The sequence below is a fragment of the Mytilus galloprovincialis genome, chromosome 12, assembly GCF_965363235.1.
Source record: "Mytilus galloprovincialis chromosome 12, xbMytGall1.hap1.1, whole genome shotgun sequence".
In the NCBI taxonomy this organism is placed as follows: Eukaryota; Metazoa; Mollusca; class Bivalvia; order Mytilida; family Mytilidae; genus Mytilus; species Mytilus galloprovincialis.
The window spans coordinates 78672078-78696124 of NC_134849.1; the positions used below are offsets into that span (position 1 = coordinate 78672078).

The 24047-nt window shown below is 31.9% G+C and overlaps 1 protein-coding gene and 1 long non-coding RNA gene across 2 annotated transcripts in view; both read left to right on the forward strand.

Moving 5' to 3' along the window:
* LOC143054958 (uncharacterized) overlaps nucleotides 1-24047 on the forward strand; it is a 181794-nt gene that overhangs the window by 141345 nt on the left and 16402 nt on the right. The gene's annotated exons all lie outside the window — the stretch shown is intronic.
* Nucleotides 7489-16645, forward strand: LOC143055153 (uncharacterized). Its single transcript, XM_076228294.1, has 5 exons — nucleotides 7489-7670; nucleotides 8180-8262; nucleotides 10153-10230; nucleotides 16136-16159; nucleotides 16458-16645. Exons 1-5 carry the CDS (start codon nucleotides 7489-7491, stop codon nucleotides 16643-16645), a joined length of 555 nt encoding a protein of 184 aa, XP_076084409.1.

The window sequence follows — 24047 nt, forward strand, 5'->3', positions numbered from 1 at the left end:
AATGAAAACAACACGTTCTAAATTGTATGCACCCGAAATGATTAACTGTGTTTACCTTTTTGGTAACGCTCAAATCCGAATATAAGAAAGCAGAGGATGTATAAAAAAAACCTTAACAATTGAAGATATATGTACCCCAAAAGGACCCAAAAATTACAACTTTGCCTGACGGATTTTAAATGATAATATTATTTGGTTTAAATCCAAAACGCACTGCATGAATATTTTGAAAACTGTTATAACATATAGAGGATTATCTTCTTTTTTTTCAAAATGGCAATTATTTTCAAGAAAACTGATTTATTTCTGGAATCGATTTTTTTTAAAGGTATATTTTATAACAAACATGTACCAGTGAGTAATCAAAAATGTTAAAAGAAATGCATCTTTCACAACAATTTGTTTTTAAAAACCCAGATTCTCTTAAGTTAGATAAAACTGAAAAAAAGTTCTCTTTATGTAAACAGTTCAGAACGAAAAATAAACATATAAGTGTTTTAATTTTGGTTATTTTGTTTACACTGTTTTGCCAGACAACCACCACTAGTTTAAAAATCGTAGATGATATAGTTCAATAACAATACCAACATGTAGTTGGATAAACGATTTAATACAAAACGCCACAAAGACTTTTATAACAATATCCGTGAAAAATTTTCAGCAGTGTATTCTCGAAATTTATATTTAATCTTGAAGGCACATGACTTGATTTCGCTTTCTTATTGCAATCTCAGGTTTTACTTATCATATAAGTCAACAGGGGTATAGTATAAGTCTATTGCTGTATTTCATCGTTTAACAACGATTGTTTTTTTTATTGTGTATCACAAGTTTAAGTGTTTAAGCTACCTGTGCAAGTTTTCAATGTAAACTATAAGATTGTTAATGAGATATCTGTACAAAAGAATAAATTGGGAAGAGACTGCTGTTAGTTTCTCCTGACCACAAAGAAAAACAGCATATGTAGCAATTTTGAATAATCATCTACTGTGAATTCATTAATATTAGTTTGATACTAATTTTCCGATACAGGAGAAACACGATTTCAAAAGGAATGTATGCATACTTTATCAAAACCATGCTATTAAATATACACAAATATGCAAAAAGTAAAATCACAAAAATACTGAACTCCGAAGAAAATTCAAAACGCAAAGTCCCTAATTAAATGGCAAAATCAAATGCTAAAAACACATCAAACGAATGGACAACAAATGTTCTTTAACCAAAAAAAAATAGATACACACACAAATAAATGATTCCACAGTAGACACTGTCATCAGATATTTACGTTTATATGTCATTGATTTCTTACGTTTTATACAAGGAAGTTTTTACTTGCCACAGCTGGTAAAAAAAATGAGAGATATGTATATACGAAAAAAATATGAGTAATAAAAAGCATCACTTCTTCATCTATATTGTATATCTAATTTAACTTAGACAGACGTTGAGCAGACATCATGCACAATCTCAAGAAAATTGTCACTTATCTATTTTTTTCACTTTTTGAATTTTCTTCAGGTAAGAATCTTGCTTTCCTTACTTATTGACAAGTGATGAATTGGAAGTAAAAAAAAAACGAAAATTAGGAAACAATTTTAAAAGCTATATAACAGTCACATTATTTTCCTTAATATTTCAGCTCAATATAGAAAGGCATGTGGTCCTTTTACCATGCTATCTTAAAAAATGTTCATTGTGATTTAGATTATAATACATTATTGACTGTTGTACCCGTATTATTGACATTTTTACTTTTTATGTATGTTTTTCTTGTTGACCCATTGTTGACGGCTGTACGCGTATTTTTGACATTTTTACTTTATGATTGTATGTTTGTCTTGTTGACGCATTGTTGCCTATATAATATACGACTGTCATATATTTTTACATTAGAAAATGTCTGTTTCAGTTCAGGAGTATGAGAGCTGTTATCAATTCGTTTGAGGTGGTATAGGTGTCCACCGCCATCTTGGATTGTAAAAATCAGAGAAACTAAGGTCCAGTTTTTATATCAAGTTAGCAAAATTTTATACAGGAATTCTGATATTTAATGTGAATTTTTATGATACTTTACCCCTAACGGGAAGGATTGTGCCTGATATTCATATGATGAAATCATAATCTTTCAATCAGTTTAAGTGAAGTCTGGGGCTGGTATGTCAGTTAACTGCTAGTAGTCTGTTGTTATTTATGTATTATTGTCATTTTGTTTATTTTCTTTGGTTACATCTCCTGACTTCAGACTCGGACTTCTCTTGAACTGATTTTTAATGTACATATTGTTATGCGTTTACTTTTCTACATTGGCTAGAGGTATAGGGGGAGGGCTGAGATCTCATAAAAATGTTTAACGTATTTTTGCGCCTGTCCCAAGTCAAGAGTCTGTGGCCTTTGTTAGTCTTGTATTATTTTAATTTTAGTTTCTTGTGTACAATTTGCAAATTAGTATGGCGTTCATTATCACTGCACTAGTATATATTTGTTTAATGGCCAGCTGAAGGACGCCTCCGGGTGCGGAAATTTCTCACTACATTGAAGACCTGTTGGTGACTTTCTGCCATTCTTTATAAGAATGTAACTTATAAAAATTAATGTATATAAGTGTAGATTATTTTTGGTTGTTTGAAATGTTTTTAAAATGGCATTTTAAGGGGAAATTACTCTAAAGCAGTGCATTTTCTTAAGGAATCTACATGGAATTTTCCTATTTTGTAATTTAGCCAGAAAAAACGTACGGTGACCCTATCTTTTCTTTTGATATTCTCAAAGTAATGTCTGAAAGCTATCTTTCCCTCATTTAGTTTACAATTGTTTCATTTTGTTTAGAGTCTAAAAAAAAAAATGGTGTTTTTCCTATAATTTTAATTATATTTTTGAACATATATCAATAGATACTACGTTTTGTCAAAGTATAAACACATTTTATACGGGGCGCCGAATGGGACTCTTATGGTTTTGTACAAAATTCAATTCTGTCATAACAAAATCATTTTTGTCTTACAAAATTATTTTATACAGACTTGTTTTCTGAGAACCTCAATTTTGTGATGACAAAATTCATTTTTGTCGACAAAATTCATTTTTGTCATGACAAAATTCTTTTTTGTCGACAAAATTCATTTTTGTCGACAAAATTCATTTTTGTCGACAAAATTCATTTTTGTCAAAAGAAATTCATTTTTGTCAAAAGAAATTCATTTTTGTAGACAAAATTCATTTTTGTAGACAAAATTCTTTTTTGTAGACAAAATTCATTTTTGTAGACAAAATTCATTTTTGTAGACAAAATTCATTTTTGTAGACAAAAATTCATTTTTATAGACAAAATTCATTTTTGTAGACAAAATTCATTTTTGTAGACAAAATTCATTTTTGTAGACAAAATTCATTTTTGTAGACAAAATTTATTTTTGTAGACAAAATTGACCTTTGTGAGACAAAATTGACCTTTGTGAGACAAAATTGACTTTTGTGAGACAAAATTGACTTTTGTGAGACAAAATTGACTTTTGTGAGACAAAATTTACTTTTTGTGAGACAAAATTTACTTTTTGTGAAACAAAATTCAATTTTGTCGTCAAAAAATTGACTTTTGTGAGACAAAATTGACTTTTGTGAGACAAAATTGACTTTTGTGAGACAACATTATCATTTGTGAGACAACATTAACATTTGTGAGACAAAATTGACTTTTGTGAGACAAAATTGACTTTTGTGAGACAAAATTGACTTTTGTGAGACAAAATTGACTTTTGTGAGACAAAGTTCAATTTTATGTCACAAAATTCGTTTTTGTGTATGCAAATTAGTTCAAACTAAACTAATTTGTCTACAAAATTGGGTAACAAAATTTCAAATTATGTAACAAAAGAAAAGTCTGTGTTACAAAAATGAATTTTGTCATGACAAAAGTAACTTTTGTAACTTTTGTCCACTAAAAGATAATTTTGTATGACAAAATTTTAAATTTGTAGTATGCTACAAATTTTGTTTAACTGAACTCATTTTTGTTGAACAAAACTCACTTTTGTCCGTACAAAATTGAATTTCGAGTACAAAACCACACGAGTCCCATTCGGCGCCCTGTATTTTAACATTTTATTTTAGACTCCCATACCACCTTAAGTTGTTTTTGAGCGTTTGATTTTAACATTTGATTAGTATTAATCCTTTTTGAATTATCCTCGACTTCGTTAATTTTGTCTTTTTTATATACTAGTTAGCTGAACAATTTCTTACACAATTCTACATTAACATTCTTGTAATTGTTATAAAATACTTCAAATATTCGTTATTCTATTAAGCTATTTCAGTGTACTGTCCTAAATTAATTTTAGCTATGTGCTGTTGTTCTGTGGTTATCATGTCGCAATATTTTTTATTTATGTATTTCTCTGTCTTGGATGTTCTTGCATACATTTTGTAATGTATTCCCGTCATGCAATGTTTTCATTTTATCAGTATATTAAACATTACAATTAATCATGAGGTTTGGCTATCAACAAAACTAGGTGCACCCCACCATTGTTTCTAAAAATGTTCCGTACCAAGTTAGGATTATGACAGTTGTTATCTAATAGTTCGTGTCTATGTATGTTGCATTGTAGTTTGTTTTTGTTGCACTTTAGTGTTCTGTTGTTTGATCGTTGTTTTTCTCTGATAGTTCATGTGTCTTCCTCGAATTTTGGTTTGTATCCGGATTTGTTTTCCCTCAATCGATTTTTGAGTTTTGAACAGCGATATACTACTGTTGTCTTTTTCATCCTTTAAAAACATTAATTCTGTAATATTTTTCAGCAAGTAAAAGTCGTTTCTTTTATTTTGTCTTTTTTCGGTTTAAACGGTCATTCGCTCCATGCAAATCCTTTGTTGTATTTTTAGTATACGTAAATATATTTTTTTAAACTATTGGGATTAATAAATAAAGGGAACTTTAAAATATGATTACCCTTCCAGAGCGCCTATTCATTTTTTCGGTTATTTATTTTTGTACGAGCACTATTTTCATTTTAGTGATTTATTTACATTTGTACTGTCCTTTTATTTTGACTTGTATACTTATTGTTCGAATGTTGATTTTCTCTCTGATATAGACACCTTCAAAAATATTTCCGTGATAAATTCTTAACTATCTTTATTAATTGATAAAATAACAGATTCCGTGCTCATTGTTATTTCAAATACCATAGATGAATATAATGGGACAGACAAGGAACATCAAATGAAACGCATATGCAATGTATTTAATGAATTTGACTAAGGAAAGCTCCGAGTAATTGTACAAAAGGGCTCCAAGCGATTGCACAGTCAATTACATTTCTGACATTTAGAAAATGAATATATTAGGGTTTCTACTTGGACAATGATTTTCAAACTTTCAGACAGGTAGGAGTATATATCAGAAAAGATACAGATGAAAATTGGAGAGTAACGATGGGTTTTTCGATGTTTATTAAACAATTTTGATCGCTGCTACGTCAAAGTTTTGATCGACTAACTCGGAGGCCCACCATTATAATAATATGCAATCATTGGATGCATATGTTGTTTTTATTGTTTTATAGGTTCATATATACAATGATATACGTATAGAATGCTTTGATTACCAAAACTTGAAGCAGAAACGTTTTTAGTAAGACTTGAGTTCATCAAACATTCCATCAAGCAACCTTTTTATTGTTACGAATGTCAGAGCCCCGCTTGACAGTCTCTCGAATGATCAAATTATTATAAAACCGTATAGTTCCGTTCCCACACTGTGACTATTGACCTTTATTCAGTGAAATTATGTGATGAGTTGATAACGAATTCAAACGAAGCGTATCGATTGTTTTGTTATTTTGCATATAGACAAACGGGTGAGATTTAAGGGCTTCTCATACATTGTCATAATAATCGATTATTTCTATGTTATAACAGTAATAAAAACATATTTTGTTTACTCTACTGTAATATTGACAGAACAAATAACTTGATTAGATCTTTTTGTATCTCAACATTTTGAAATTTGTGTCGTTTAGTTTAGTAACGTACCTGTCAATAAAATAAATCCGTAAAAATGGCGAAGCCAAACAGTTAACTACGAAATTCCATATCCGTGTTCCCTTTATTATTCTATTAATGCCTTAGGACTGTTCAACATAATGAATTCCATTCAAACGGCATCTAGATTAATTTTATCAGTCCAAATTTTATATAAAATTAACAGTTAAACGATAAACACATACACAGTTGTATGCAAAATTAGTTTTATAAAGATTTTATTTAAAATCAAAACGACCAAGAACAAAACAAATGTCCATCTTGATTTTTTGTGATGTTCAAAACACAGCAATGTCAATTATGACGGTTATTACCTGCAGTCCTTGTTTTAATAGAATTATAACATGTCTTTATTTCCGACGCGAAAGAAGAACCTCTTATTATAATTATCATTAACGATTCTCCGTTAAAATAGTTGTTGTCACAAAAGAACAATATTTCTCCGATCTACATATTGCATCCACGTATTTCTTAATGAGAAATACTTCAGATATAAAATGCATATATTGTTATAAAATAAATATCGTAAAAAAGCGTGTCCTAATTTGGGCATTCTTGAGTGTGTCAAATGATATTATACAATTATAGCCTTTGTATGAGGTTGATACGAGGATATATTGACCTTAAAGTAGTATATTGACTGAGGTCAAAGTCTGAGATCGACATACTTCTGTGGGTCATTATATAATGTATTGACCTCATAGAAAAGCTATAACTGTTATATTAATAATATCCAACCAGATTTATATTAAAATCGTCGGTGCATTATATTTGTTTTTTCGATCATTTAATTTTGTTGGAATGGTATAGGTGTAATATTGTCTCTTTGACAATAACAGCAAACAAATATTTAGAAAAGTTATTACAGGTGCAGGATTAATGCATTGTCTCGAAATTTTGATTGTATTTCTTCTCGGGTAAAACCTGGACGGATACTCGTAAACGAAAGCCTAAGATTTTCTTGTTCCTTAACCTAATTTTAAATGTTCCTTAACCTCATTTTACATGTTCCTTAGCCTGATACTCGTAAACGAAAGCCTAAGATGTTACATATTCCTTAGCCTGTTTCTCGTAAACAAAAGCCGAATATTTTACATGTTCCTTAGCCTGATTCATTTGTTTTACATATTATATAGCTACTGTTGATTAATTTATTTTTGTGGCTATAAAATTTCGTGGATTGAAAAAACCAGCATGTTCGTGGGTATTTAATTTCTCGGAATTGTAAATGTCTGTATACATAGCTTATAGAAATGTGCAATCCGTTGAGCGTTTGAATTCGTGGTTCACCTGTACCTGAGAAAACCACAAAATGTGGTATCCAACGAATAATAATGAATCGACAGTATGTTGTACAGGAAATGGGACCACAGACACTTTTTTTTTAAAGTTTTTTTCTATAATTTTTTGGGAAGTAATTGTATACTTGTCTTTGCATGAATGACCGAATTGCCATGTCAATTTCCCTGTCCATGGCACAATAAAACATTTACTTTTTACTATTCTGGTGAGGCTGGAAGGACATGGGAATTTAACGCTGATGGTCAAACAAGCCTGATGAGCGACGAAACGCCACTTATCCTAAACTGTTATCAAATTACAGAACGATTTCTTATTGTTAGGTATGTTAATGTTAAAATTTAACGTGCAACGTAATTTGATATTTAGATTAATTAGGAACTTATGCATCGCGATAATGTACTGTTGTTCTGTGGTCGTTTTTGTATTCTGTCTTTCAATATTGATTATGTGTTTTTTCTGTTCGATGCACTGACGTTGTTTCATTATAAATCCATTGGACTTCTTACATCTTTTTTTATCGTTGTTGTCATGATACATGTTTTTCTTTTTTCTATTGTATTGCTTCGTGGTAATTTTATTTACCTCCTATTAAATGGATCTCACATGAGGCGACAATTATGCAACAATATAACCTTATGTTATCTGCCATTCAATATCATGAGCTGAATTTCGGTTTTCTTACATATGCTAGATGTAGACTCATATAGAGCATTTAATGAAGGGTAAAAGTAAAAATCATAACATGAAATATAAGATAATGTAATAAAAGGTAAGTAAGGTACTTCATACTTTGAACCAAATAAACTAATGTTATCTTCATTTTTTTCAGGGATGGCGATTCTGACTACTTTAGATGCTTCCCGATTCATTATGATCCTGAAATTCCTCTGGAGTTTATAATGGGAGGTTGGAGTAAGTTTTATCTAATTATTAAAGTATTATATTGTATACACTCAAAGTTGAGTACTTGCATTAGCATATTCATATGAAACTTGTTTATATCAAAGGATTATCAAAAACATACTTATTTTCAGAAAAGATTTCTTTAAATTTCAAAAACATAATCAAAAGTATTTCTCATATCAATTAAATATCTGCCAATTATATTTCATTAACTATCATTAATAACACCTTTTCACAGAAAATGAAAATAATTGATATTTAAATATTTTTCAGGTAATTCTATCTTTGGATTTTTATCCGTTTTTGGACATAATTAAGCTATTGATACAAACCTGTTGTTTATTAATTGATTGCTATCATCATTATATCTGTATTTGCTTACACCTGAGATCATTACAATAATGTTTATTCTTCCATTTAGAATAATGACCTCGAATAGTTTTTTTGATAGTTCTTACTTACTTGATATTACTTGACCAGCGTTTTTGCTTATTTGGTCAATCTCCTAGTAGTATTCGCATTCTTATTCAATCTTGGTCAGCGGTTTTGAAATGACAAACATCTTTGAAATTGATTTTTACATTAAGAAAGACATCTCGATCTCCCTCATGCAAAGTTCTGACTCATTGACGACTCAAATTGATGATTGTTTTTGTTTATAACCTCTTCTTTGTTTACAATTTTGGATTTTAAAACATGTTGATCCCAAACAGTGAATAAATCGTCTGGTACAGTAACATTTGTACAACTAATTTTATTAATGATATGATTTATTATATATTTATTCACCACATCATTTGAGTTTCCTCGAAACATCAGAATTTTCGATTGACATTCTGACTTAAAAAGGTTCATATAAACCCTGTAGATAAAGTGTTGGCTAATGAAATAGTATGAATCACTAGGAGGAAGTGATTTGCATGGATATACTTAAAATTAAAGCGCATTTGCATTTAAACGATACTGTAATTCCGAGATAGATAAAACTAAGTTTTTCAATGATACAGATACAAAGACTATACTTCAGCGTCAAAAGATTCTTTCATTAGGTTTGATCCACCACTTTCCACATTAGAAAATGCCTTTACCAAGTCAGAAATAAATTGTTAATTAGTCGTTTGATGTGTTTGAGCTTTTGATTTTGACATTTGGTTGGGGACCTTCCTTTATGTACTTTCGTGGGAAGCTTTGTTAATTTACTTTTTGATATTGTCACATCAACAAATGAGATGTATTACTAAATTTGTACTTACCATAGAAACCTTGTGTAGCTCAGGACATATTCAACCTTTCGGAGCACGCAAGTTTACATCGGATTTTGAACGGGTTCGTTTTGCTCATGATAAGTCTCGGTCTTTTAATAATTATTTGTCATGGCGTTAATATTTTGTCTTACACTTTTGAGTTTTGAATGTCCACCTGGTCTATGTTGCCTCTTTTATGTCAGCAGTTAACTATACAAATCGATTAAAAAAGGCTAAACTCATCAGATGGATACAAATAGAAATACATCTATCGTTTTCTTACAAAAACATCAAGATAACGGTAAGTGTTGTTGAATTCATCAATAAAACGAAATTAAGACTGTTCTTTACTGAGTTTGTCCATAAACTGATGTATAAGAGTAAACAAAAAAGTCTGCTATTAGAGGGGCTCACTTGGTGACCATATGAATACTTGTCTGTCAATAGGTTTTTCGCCGAAACGTACATAGATGTAGGTAAGAAGAAAAACTATTGCGTTGATTGTCTCATCACATCTCCAATAAGTATATCTAGCATATTTAATTTTCTCATTATGTATGTTCGAATTTATTTTGTAGAAACCCTTTGGCCAAAAAAGTTCGCTCTATCATGAAATACATGTTCCTAATAACAAACGATGTGTACACTTTTTCAGATGGATTTCGTTTTATAAACCACACGGGAGAATTTACAAATTTATGTGAATTTTGTAAAGAGCCACGTTTTATACGCACTGGGGTAAAGCTGATGACCGTAACTGCATTCACGGTCATCCCAAGATGTCGGATGAAAAATTAGGTCAGTTTCTGTATTGTCTTAAAGTGTTTCTATATCATTTTCTTTACAAATCATACATTGAAACGATGTAAATTTATAAAAGAATCACTCGGAAATCACTAATTACTTCCGAGAAATGTGCATGAAACGGGAAATTCGATTTGAAAAAAACGCTCAGATGACCGTAAATCATAATAAAAATATTTTCAAGATGACCGTAACATAAAACAAGGATGACCGTGATTGGTAAAAAGATGACCGTAACTTGTAAAGGATGACCGTAATTTGTAAAGACTGACTGTAATTCATATAGGAAGACCGTAACTTTTATAGGATGACCATCAATTCTAAGAAATATCTGTATTGTATTCAAAGCTTTTTTGTTGAGTTTGTCGATATCAATAGGGGCTCGGTTAGCGGATATAAATATATTCATAATTGTTTTTTTAAACTATAATATAATTGGCTGATATTTGGATTTATGACAATAATAGTAAATTGCATATTTCTCGTAAATAATGAAATATTTATTGATAACGACGTTAAAATTTTAACACAAATTGACAGCGATACGACGAAAATTTGAAACATTAATGTGTCCCTAGTACACGGATGCCTCATCTGCACTATCATTTTCTATGTTAATTGGACTGTGAAAATGGGATAAAACTGTAATTTGGCATTAGAATTAAAAAGATCATACCATAGGGAAAATGTGTACTAAGTTTCAATTTTAACTTGAAGCTGGACAAACGGACAAACAAACAGACGAACGTACGCACAGACCAGAAAAACATAATGCCAATAAATGGAGGCTATGGTTTTTTTTGGAAAAAAAGTTTGTTTCCAGTTGTTGGAGAAAAAGATAATTTGTTTTTGATTCTGAGAAAAAAAAATGTTTGTTTCACCCTCAGCTGCCACTATATGTAACGCTAAAATTGAAAGAAAAAAATTGTTTTCGACTTGTCGCGAAAAAAATAGATTGTTTTTCGCTGCACGCAGGCGGAAAAAAACCATAGCCCCCACCCCCCCACCCCCCTCCGATTTTTTGTTTACCACGGACGGAGAACATATCAATCTTGTAGTTCAGAAATATTCGTGTCTGCCCTTCCATTATTCAGTGGTGACAAAATATTACCTCCCCTGTAAACAGTGCGCTCTTCTGACTAGAGGTAATCGGTAAAAAAAAACGGATGATGCTGTAATTGTTTAGCTTGTTTAAAATGAGCTAGCATAAACGAACTAAGACGTGTCAACATAATGTGAATATGATAACGAATCAGGTAAATTATTTCTTGTTAAGTTTATCACCTCATTGTATCATAATATGATAGGTAAATGCGTGAATTTTCGATTTTCAGTGTCGTCAGGGATCAAACATGTAATCATGCTATCCTTTCATTATTTTTTTTAAATACTATCCAATGGTCGGAACACCTTGATTTTCTCCCAATTTGTAAAGTTGATTATGTTGCATGATATATATTTTTATCGGGGGAAAATATTGATATGCATCAAAGATTGGCAGTTTTTAATTTGTGTTGCTATGTGAAATAATGGGAGGTAAATTCAAGTATAAGAAGGCGCGCTTTTTCAAATAGTAAACAATTTAATTCAGATGCATAGTATTTTGTCAAATGATAAAGAATATCGTAGAAACTTACTACAAATTCATCTAATATATAAAATATATACAACATGACATACTGAAATCTGAAAAGGGGTAAAACAACTATACCTTGAACAAATTCAGTTAAAAAAAGGGGGGGTTGAAAATGCTACGAAATTTAGATTATTTTTATCTGGGGTCTACAACCAAAGGATGATGGGACATGCAACTAACTACTTTTTCAATTTGATTGTAAAGTAAAATGGCTGGGTTTTTTTTTGTTGGGAATTTTTTTAGCATCTCTGTTCAAACGTACGTTGGTCTAATATTTTCAGGTTCTCTTTGGATTGCCAAATAATATTATAATCACCTAATTGAATGTTCAAATTATTTTGCAGTGATGTTCTGTATGGAAGGAAGACTGTCATAAAATCTAACAGTTCCGGATGGCCCGTTAATCTAATTGCTTTAAATAACATCAATAACGATGTAAGATTCAAGTGTCTGATCCAGCACAAGTTTAGCCAGATTTTCAACACTATGTATATACAGTGTCTGGCATTTAAAGGATATCAAACGGATGTTTTATGGAATGATTCTCACGTACATATGACAACTATATGCATAGGAATGTGGAGCTAGACTCTTTCATGCAACAATTTAATTTCCAATATAAATTTCAAAAAGACAACAGCATATAAATGTACACCAATGAGAAACATTCTTTGTGAATAAAATCATTCCAAAACTTAAATGTGTCATAAGTGTTGCATTATTTATCAGTAGAGATATTTAGATTCCAGTCAGATTGCCCAACTGAAGATTTTTGTTGGAAATGTTTTGTAAATCTTGGCTGTTTTGCAAGACAAGTTTGGCTGTGCAGGTTGCTCGGCCGCCCCTTTCAGTATGCGACAATATTTTGTTTATTACTAGTATATACTAAATCACTGACTCAAGACTGAAGCGGGCCCTCTTTTAGGCAGTTAGTGCGAATCACCTTAGGTTTCAACCATTACATGCCAAACCGGGGGAGGGGGAAGGTTTTTTCATAATAATAATACATTGAGATTTAACATATACTTTCCTATATGTAGTGTTTCTTTAAAAGTATTGCCAACAAAATTCAAATTTGGGATCATAATATTGTTTAAGAAAAACACCTTACCCCCTGTACTTCATAAAAGTGCAAAGTCTTCTTCAATACACGTGCATGGTTAATTCGGATCACATATTTTCTATTCCGATATTATAAGAATTCGAAGGTTCATATCATTTACAATATCAATCAACACTTTTCTGGGATTTTTTTTTTACTACCACTCGAGGTTACATTGTAGTAAAAAAAAATAATAAAAACGTTGAATGTAAATGATATGAACCTTTAAAGTCTTATATTACATGATTCATGTTTTTCAAATATAATGTGTTGATCAATTATGTTATGATGATTTTAATAAACTTCACATTAGGTTATTTGTCACGTATATTGATTACATTATATCGAGTTGTCCAAACGATACACTTGTCGGTGTGCTCGATCATACGAATTTACCGACATTCATATAGACAAAATGAGCCAACTTTGAAAAATTCTTGTGACGAAACTACATTTCGGAACACGTTAAAAATTGGAAACTCAGAAAGCTGCATTATTAAGGTTTGATATATATTTTTTTCAGAAAAAAAGAAAAATATGCAGTCAAATCTGGCAGTTTTTTACACACCCCTATGTTGAAGAATAGATTGTTGAATTAACAACATGTTTGGCAATTAAAAATTCATATATTAACAAATTTAGCTTTAGCATATACTTATTTATAGTGGTTGTATAAAAGTTATATAATGGTTTTGTGTTTTAAGAGATATTCATCCCTATGCATATCGGTTTTTATGCGTAAATTGTCTCTCCTTTTTTTCTACCTTTTCTATCTCTTTCATAAGAAGAGTGATTTTTCTATTGTTCTAGTGTCACTGGAAATCCCACTCTATGTGAATCAAGAAAAAATTCCCCAAAATAGGTAACGATTGTATCGAAAAGAGAAAATCGAGTTCACCTTTTTATGTTAGGGCATGTTTGGGGTGTATATTTTGTCTTAAAACGTACAAAGCAAGAGTTTTGAAATAGCATCTCGCTTCAGATTCTATCATTTTTATATATCAAAGCTACAGGTTGACTTTATAACGTAAAAAAATGACACTACGAAAAGATGAAATATATGGGTCAAGTGAAATACCTATCTAATGAATCACAAAAACAGAGTAGGTGTGTTCGAATTGCTATTTTTTTCTAAAAGTACTTGACGACAGTCTTTTAATTTGGATGATGAAAATGGATATCTTCGAAAAAATATGATTTTCTTGTGTGTGATAACTAGGGTTTATAATCTTCAACCACTGAAAATGTTTAGTCTGCCCTTCCACGAAATATTTAATAAGAATTTTATTAAATGCTTAAGAATTTTCGAAAATTCCACCTGACATCCAAACAGACAATATTTTTTAAGTTTAATCAATGCAGACAAGATCATTAACTGATGCTCATTAGCTAGTAGATACATTTGTCTTTTAAAATATAACTGACATATAACGATCGATCGTAATGGTGCTATGTGGATAAATTTATCAGTTTTCAAGAGCAAAATTGGCAGGGAGTCATCCCTACAGTGGCTTACATTTCTACGATTGTGAGCATGAACTGGCGTAATAGGGAGATAATTTTGACGAAGTAGAATCCTGACTATATGAATAACATTTCTGTATATATACAAATAACCAACAACGTCCCCCCTTGTGATACGCTATTCGTACAAGACTATTTTCAGCTTTACCCCTGTGATACGGGCACTTTCTGGTAAGAATATTTTTTGAGTAGACTATTTTTTAAACATGTTCGCTGATCTTGCTTTTGACATTTGATCAGGAGATAGGAATTTTCTAGTTTTATCCATATGGTGCTTTTAATATTTTACCCATTACCTCCTTTTTTCACATATTTTTCATGTTTTTGAAAATCTTATAAAATCCATGTTTTTTCATACTTGTCAAAGAAAGGTATCAACAGTATGACCAATCTAGCGAGAATGGTTACCGCCCAAAGTTTTAATTTCTTATAGTTTAAAAACAAAGTTTGCATGTTTTGGCAGTTTTGTTCGGTTATTGTGTATAAATTTTCAATTCATAATTGTCTTAAAAACGCCTTCTTTTTTAAACAGAATAAATTACACATTCTATCGTATATACATGTAATGGATTACTTATGAATTTCTAATCTGTTGGTAATGATTTCAATATAAGTCCAGAACATTGCAAATGTTATACAACTGAAAGTCCATTCGTTAGCTATCTATGTAGATCATGTAGATGGTGACTAAGATTTCGTTCTAAAGCATTTAAAAGATTTCGGTGTAGTTTTTTTTTTTCTATGCCGTGTTTGTATATTGTTGCTTGTTTCTTATCATTATTTACGTTAATTACTATAATACTTTAGTGTTTTTGTGTGATGTATAGTTAACATTTCCCTTTGTATGCCATCACTTAATAAAACAAATCATATCACCCACTGTTTTGTTTTCTTCTTCGTTTTTGTGTTTCTACTTTGTTCATTCTTGTTCAAAATGAATTCTTATTTCTTTTCTTTTATAAGTCATGATTTTTAGAGTAATTGTCATTACTAAGATTTCCAATAAAATTGCGAAGAAAAGATGGTCAGAACGAGTAATGCTTTAAGTAGAAACCAATACAAATCACCATGTAAAAAATATTAAATTAAGATCTATGGTAAATAAAATTATTGAATTAAGATCAATGGTAAATAAAATTATTAAATTAAGATCAATGGTAAATAAAATTATTAAATTAAGATCAATGGTAAATAAAATCATTAAATTACGATCAATGGTAAATAAAATTATCAAATTAAGATCAATGTTAAATAAAATTATTAAATTAAGATCAATGGTAAATAAAATTATTGAATTAAGATCAATGGTAAATAAAATTATTAAATTAAGATCAATGGTAAATAAAATTATTAAATTAAGATCAATGCTAAATAAAATTATTAAATTAAGATCAATGGTAAATAAACGACTACATGTAGCTTGTTTGTTTATCTATTTGCTGAAAAGGGGCTATAATCGATAAGTTGGGCAAATGTAAAAAATTATAACTCGGTATAAATTATGCATTGAAGATGACGAAAGGAAAATGAAATGTTGTTTAATGTCTTTACTTTTATTGACCAGTACAAACTTCTTTGCAGCAACGGGACCACCGTGTAAGTATGTTACAAACATATGTGTTTGACTGTCTGAAAATATACCCCCTGACAAAAACGTGCTTTATATTTCTAATATACTTCAAAGCTCATCCTATTTTGTAAATATTTTGATTATTATCAGTTGTTTTATTATACAAATAACATTTGTAAAAAAAAAAAATATCATAGAAACAATTATTAAACGGTTCTAAATATTATGATTATTATATTAAAATAATTGATATTGCTAATTCTGTTTTCAAATCTTGCGTAGTAAAAACAACATTGAAAGCCCATCTTTCGAACGTACTTTCAGCTATCTCCACACTGTCGCTTAACTGCACTAGACCATCAACATGTTCCCCAACTGGTAGAGTTTGTAATAAGAGTGACACCATCCCAAAAGCATGCCGAACAACAACTGTTCCAACAACGACTACAGCAGATCCAACAACTACAAAAAGCCACTGTGGAAAGAAGAAGGATCATCGTCCATTAATTTAGACAACAACAAAAGACGAACATGGTCGAGTGTTTCAACTTACAGTTTAAGTACGAATAAAGATTAATTGATCAAGCATTTCTTTGTTATACATAATAAACTAGGACAAAAAAACTTCAAAAATTCGTTTTCTGTTGAATCTTACTTTTGTTTATGTCATACTTTGGCGGCCTTTTGAAATTTATGATTTGATTGTCACTGATAAATGTTTCGTAGACAGAACGCATGTCTGGTGGTCATAGGTTTAAGCAGCAATACACATGCCTGAGTCTTGACTTATACTAAAATATGTGAACGTAAGCCAAACAAATATTCAATAGACCCCTATCCCTATTTGGATAGCCAGACGCCAATATTGGCCGAACCAACCCCGGATCTTTTTACCCTAGCGACCAATTTGCCCATACTTTAGGTCTATACAAGGTGTCATTTTTATCGTTTTGTCCTTGGCTAAGTTTTAAATATGTTTTGCAACATAACATACATAAATAGGTGTTCAATTAAGCATAGAACACGATAAACCAACATAAAAGCCTAGCAAACGAACATAAAGGCAATTACCCATAACAGTGAAAATCTTCCCCCCAGCACCGCCCAGGCATGTTATTGGGGTATATTATAGCTCAAACTATGACTAAGGGTGTCTGCTACATGCCTGAATCTTGCTTTTTGCTTAAATATGAGAACGTAAGCCAAACAAAAATTCAATCTACCCCTACCCCAAATTTTTATAGCCAGACGCCAATATTGACCATACCAACCTAGGATCTTAGTTCTATAGGTCTATACAAAGTGTCATTTTCATCGTAAAGGCCTTGGCAAAAATATGTTTTCCAAAATAAATAGTTGCTCAATTAAGCAGCAAATACGATAAAACATCATGAAAACCTAGACTACCAACATAAAGGCAATTCAGGTAATCTGTCGTGTATGAAGACTGGTTCAATAAAGGTTGCCTCAGTAAATATGGAGCGTTTTGAGATTTGTTTAATAATGGTGACCTCAGGTAGTCCGTTGTGCATGAAGACTGGTTCAATAAAGGTTGCCTCAGTAAATATTGAGCGTTTTGAGATTTTTTAATAAAGGTGACCTCAGTTTGTCTGTCGTGTATGAAGACTGGTTCAATAAAGGTTGCCTCAGTAAATATAGAGCGTTTTGAGATTTGTTTAATAAGGGTAACCTCAGGTTGTCTGTCGTGTATGAAGTCTGGTTCAATAAAAGTTGCCTCAGTAAATATGGAGCGTTTTGAGATTTGTTTAATAAGGGTGACCTCAGGTAGTCCGTTGTGCATGAAGACTGGTTCAATAAAGGTTGCCTCAGTAAATAAAGAGCGTTTTGAGATTTGTTTAATAAGGGTGACCTCAGGTTGTCTGTCGTGTATGAAGACTACTTCAATAAAGCTTGCCTAAGTAAATATTGAGAGTTTTGAGATTTGTTTAATAAGGGTGACCTCAGAAATATGTTTTGAATGTGGAGTTGTTCAATAGAGGTGACCTTATGTTATCTATAGTGTATTAGGATTTGTTTATTAAAGGTGACCTCAGGTAATTTGTGTAATCTGTGTATACAGATTGGTAAAATAAATGTGAACCTAGGTAATAAGTTGTGTATGAAGACTTCTCTATTAAAGGTGGCCTAAGGTAATCTGAAGCGTTTTGAGATTTGTTTGATGTTGTTGCCCTCGGGTAGTCTGTTGTGTATGAAGACTGGTGTAATAAAGGAGACTTCAGGTAATCTATGTATTGCGATTTGTTGATTAAGGGTTAACTCAGGTAATCTGTCTAATATACAGACTGGTTAAATTAAGGTGACCTCAGGTAATCTGTGTATGCAGACTGGTTAAACAAATATCTATATACTACAGTTTCCCTGATGTCAGCCCTATATACACATATCCTGGGGTTACCTTTATTAAACCGGTCTGAATAGACAGATTACCTGAGGTAAATGTATAAACCAGTATGTAAACACAACATATTTCCTGATGTTACCTTAATTTAACCAGTCTTCCTACACAAAAGATTTCCTGATGTGACCTTAATTCAACCAGTCTTCCTACACATATTACCTGAGGTCAACTTTATTAATCCGGTCTTCATAGACAGATTACCTGAGGTCACCTTTATTAATCCTGCTTTTATAGACAGATGACCTGATGTCACCTTTATTAATCCGGTCTCTGTAGACAGATAACCTGAGTTCACATTTATTAATTCGGTCTTTATAGACAAATAACTTGAGGTCACCTTTATTAAACCAGTCTTTATAGACAGATTACCTGAGGTCATCATTATTAAATAAATCTCAAAACACTACCGATTACCTGATGTCACCTTTATTTAATCAGTCTTAGTACACAGATTACCTGAGGTTACCTTTATTAACCTGGTCTTAGTTAACAGATTACCTGAGTTCATCTTTATTAATCTGGTCTTTATAGACAAAAAACGTGAGGTCACCTTTATTTAACCAGTCTTGATAGACAGATTACATGAGTTCGCTACTATTAAACAAATCTCAAATCACTACCGATTACCTAATGTCATCTTTATTAAAATAGTCTTCGTACACAGATTACCTGGGGTCACCTTTTTTAATCCGGCCTTCATATACAGATAAAAAAAGACAACAGTAGTATACCGATGTTCAAAACTCATAAATCGATAGACAAAAAACAAATCGGGGTCATAAACCAACACCGAGGGAAACGCATTAAATACAAGAAAATGACGACACAACATTAAAATGTAACACACTCAGAAACGAACTAAGCATTAGACAAAATCCGATGTGAATAACAAATATAACATCAAAACTAAAAACATGAATTTGGGATAGAAAAGTACCGTGACACGTCTTATAATAAAGTGAATTCACACTCAAATATAAGAGGAAACAAACGATACAAAAGAAACACAACGTTAAAATGTAACACACACATACACGAACTATAATATAACAATGACCATATTTCTGACTTGGTACAGGACATTTTTTTTAAAAGAATAATAGCTAGTATCATTGGTTGACCATAGACATATATAATGATAATATTATCTTAGTTGGACATTTGTTTGGCTCAGAAGCTGTGCCGTATTATCAGCTTGCTAATTTTTAGTGATCTCATTATGTTACCAAGTTGAAACTCATTAGTGACATTGAGTTTAATTCGGATATGTTAATGGAACTTATCATAAAGTTTCAAAATTCTGCACATGTTGAAGAGTTACATGGATTTACCGAAGAATCCTTAGATACACTTGATCGTGACGATCTCATCAAATGTATAACAACAAGTTTCGGTGTTGACGTTGAAAGAATAGAAGCAATTCTTAAAAAGTCGCTGTAACTCAATGGCTTGGTCATGTTAGCTCATTGTGCTATAGAATTAGCAAACGAACATGTTAGTAGAGCTAATTCGAATAAAAAGCGAAAAAGTGAAGGAGATAATCAGGCGGGTCAAAGCAAGAAATGCAAGACAAATGAACCATCGGTAAGATCTTTAATTTTATTTATTTGTGTCGGTCGTTAAATCAGATTTTGTTAGATAAGACATAGAATAAGGTGTATACAACAGCTGGGTTCTTCTATCTGGTACACAGATGTTAATGACAATGAGTGACAAAGTATGAGGTTATCTGAGGATAAGTTAGAGTAGACATAGAATTAGGTGGAGAAGGTTAGACGAGGATAACATTGATATTTATCTAGTACGCAGATGGTATTAACAATTAGTTTGATGAAGTATGAGGTTATCTGAGGATAAGAATGTCTAGTATCTTAGTAAAATCCACATGGTATATAGCATTACAAAGCAGCAGTTGTCATTTAATATATATATAATGTAAATAATACTGTCAGAATGCTTTTTAGTTTCGGACGTCAGGTGGATCTGTGACATATAAAATGCAGTGCACCTTTCAAAAAGTAATAATTGTAATAAAATTTTAGAAAATAAAAATCAATGGCGGGCATGCTGTGAACGGGAGCCATGATATTTTGGCTGCATGCGTTGGTTCGGGGCGAACCTTAGATATTTTCAAAATTTGATACTTGTGGATAGGGACAGAGCTATAGGAGAGTGACATATATTCAGTTTGAATATTATTTGTATTTTAGACTGAATGCGTTGGTTCGGGGCGAACCTTAAAATTATTAGAATTTGATACAAGTGGTATAGCCGGGACGAGAGAAAAATCATGCGATTATAGATTATGTTAGGTTGGTTCAGGGCAAAATTTGGACTTTGTTTAGAGTGTTATTGAGGATATGATTCAGATAGGGGAGAGAGATATAAGGAAGAATGAAATATAGTTTTGATATAATTTGCATTTTAGGCTGCATGCGTTTGGTTCGCGTCAGACCTTCAATCATAATTTCATTAAATTTGATAGAAGTGGCATACGGCGAGAGAAAAAATATGTGCTTATAGACTGTGTTAGGTCTTCGTTCGGGACGAACCTCGGAACTGTTAAGAGTGTAATTAATTAAGGATACGATTCGGGGAGAGCCGGATCAGACTACGAACGTTTAGAATATGTATACGAGTCGAACCTTTGAATCTGATGTATTGGATCTTGATTGATATGGTTTTGGGCGAACCCTAGAGTTAAGATTATAATATTAAATAAATAATAAGTATGATAATACATGTAATTAAACAAAACAAAAAAAATCAGAAAATTATAACTACTTTTGCATTAAGATTTCCCTTGTTTGTTAAGGTTTTGTCTTTATCATTTTATAGAATGACAAGCCTTTATCCTCTGGAATACACATTGATCAAGACAGTATTAACGAAAGGTTACATGAATTGGATGTACTCTTACAAAGTACAAAATACTCCAAACAGAAAGAAGCTATAAAATTAGAACTGATTAGTTTCCTAAACAATGTGAATCATCTGAGAGATTTATCGTCCGCGCTGCCATTAGATATAAGAATGTTTTTAATTTTTAAAGATGGAAAAGGAATAACACAGGTGCATACATCAGGGTGTTCTTCGATGAGAAATACTAAAAATGTGACAAGTCATGTGAATGTCCTTTCAGAAGATCCGCAGGGTCAGTAGATAGTCTCATTGTTCAATTAAGGGCAATTTGTCGGGATTATGGCAAAGGTACTGACTGGAATAATGGTACAGGCTTTGGAAACCTGCATCAGCTTCTGTTATAAAAGAACATTAACAGCAATAAGGCTAGAACAATCCTCCAGTGCTACCATTCCGAAGCATGCACCGCCTTTATTTAAACACACACTTTTCAAAATTTCCAGACATATTCCATACAAACTCTGTACCCAGAGCTTTCGAACGCACAGAAATATATCTACCAAAGAGATCTGACAATTTTTAATTTGCTCGCTAGCACCGGGGATAGAGCAGGTGATCTTGGTTTGTTATAACAAATCAGATTTTTGTAATTCCGGAGAATAATGGCATTGTAATTCAACTTACCAAAGGTAAAACTGTTGACATTCGTGATCCAAGAGTTGTTGTCGTTTTAAAAACTCATGCTGAATTTTGTCCAGTCAAAATGTTACAAGATTATGTAAAGCTCTGTGATATCATAGGTTTTAATTTAAAGTTGAGCTATGCTTTTCGTCCATTAGATTCACATCAGAAATTGAGCAGTAAACCGTTGTCTTCGTCGGCAGCGAATGCTAGATTAAAATTGTACCTAACTTATATAGATTTGTTGGAGGGAGAATCCCCCCCATAGCATCCGCAGTGGTTGTGCATTGACATTGACATGGTTAGGCATAGATATAGATGCAATAAAACTTCGTGTAGGTTGGAAATCAGATTCAATGTTGCGTCAATATACATTAAGTAACGAGATGTGCAGCAAAGTTTACATCTGCAGAGACTTTAGCCACAAAAGATCATTCTTCTTTACGATCGAATTATGAACGTTTCAAGGATTTTTCAAAATTCAAGAATATAACTGATTACATTTATGATAAAGTGAAGCTTACTATTAAACATAAGATTTGTGTCGTTTTAGAATTCTGATCTGAAGAATCAAATTGATAAGACGAAAAAGAGTTTAAGTGTGGACACAGTAGCTCAAGCGTTACGTGAAGTTAATGAGTACGCCGCTAGAACAGGAGAGATAAATGTTGATAGTCTGCAAATGAAACTCATGCATTTAGATGAGACGGGTCGCAGATATGACCACAATGACAAAGAGTTGTGTTCCTTGGTATTGCAACGTTTTTTGTGCAATAAATCGCAACCCTGAATTGGCCATCTTGTTACATCTTTATTATGTTCCGCAGCGGAGTCAAAAATATACGAAAAAGAACAGAAATGTTCAAAGCTGAATGGAAATATCAATCAAGACAATGAATCAACATCAAAGGTTGAAGGAAATAATGTTAGGGAAAATGCTTCAAATTCTTAAGATCAGTTCACACCTATGTTCCAAATGATGCAACATTTTATGCGTCGTTTTCCCAACTTAGCACAACCAAGGTCATACTATAACCAAAACAGAAGAAGGGGTGGTAACTTAAGAATGAGGCCTGGCCTTGAAGGCATAAAACTTTGCTCAGTGCTCAGAGCACATAAATCATGCTCAAAACATGAAATCAAGCGTTTTGATTGGTTGATTGTTGAGTCTGAGTACAAAAATTGTGCTCGAAAGTTTTATGACCGCAAGGCCTGGTCTCAATTATAGTGGGTGTCATATTTGGGGCGATTTGTCTCATTTTAGAGTTGACTGTCCACGTAAATAGTGACGACTTATTTTGTAGATTTCATCCGGATCAACGACTGTAAAACCGAATGAATGGGAATATATGCACACTTTTCAACCATGGACAGTAGAGAAGCGTTGTCTTCCTCCAAGACTAGTAACTGAAGGTAATAAAATTGTCGATTATTTACCGAACTTCTATTATAATTCAACTTCGTTGAGTGTAAATATGATTCTCCAAGATCCCTTTGCTGTTTATGATCCAACATATTTTGTTGCAGGAAATTCATATAGTCATGTTAATTAGTGGCGTTCTATAATTGTTGATCCTAATAGTGAACAATTGAAATGGCTTGAGAAAGGAGTTAACATTTATGATTTTATGCAACCTTACAAAGGAGAATTTTGGGGAATGCATTATGATGACAAATTCCCACCCGCGAGGCGATTCAAAAATGCTCGCAATTGTGAAAATTTTGTGGGTTTTATAAATTCTGAATTAATTGAACGTATTAAATCTGGTGCCTTTACTTACCTTGGAAAAGTTGGAGAAGTTCATTTTGGGGGGGGGGGGGAGTGGGGGCAAACGAAGGTTATGTTTTTTTTGTTCCCCTTGAACACAACTTTATTTTTTTTCTGTTTCTTTTGATTGTCAGTATTAACTCTAGACTTTCCCTTTCATTAATGTGACCTATCGAATTAGACT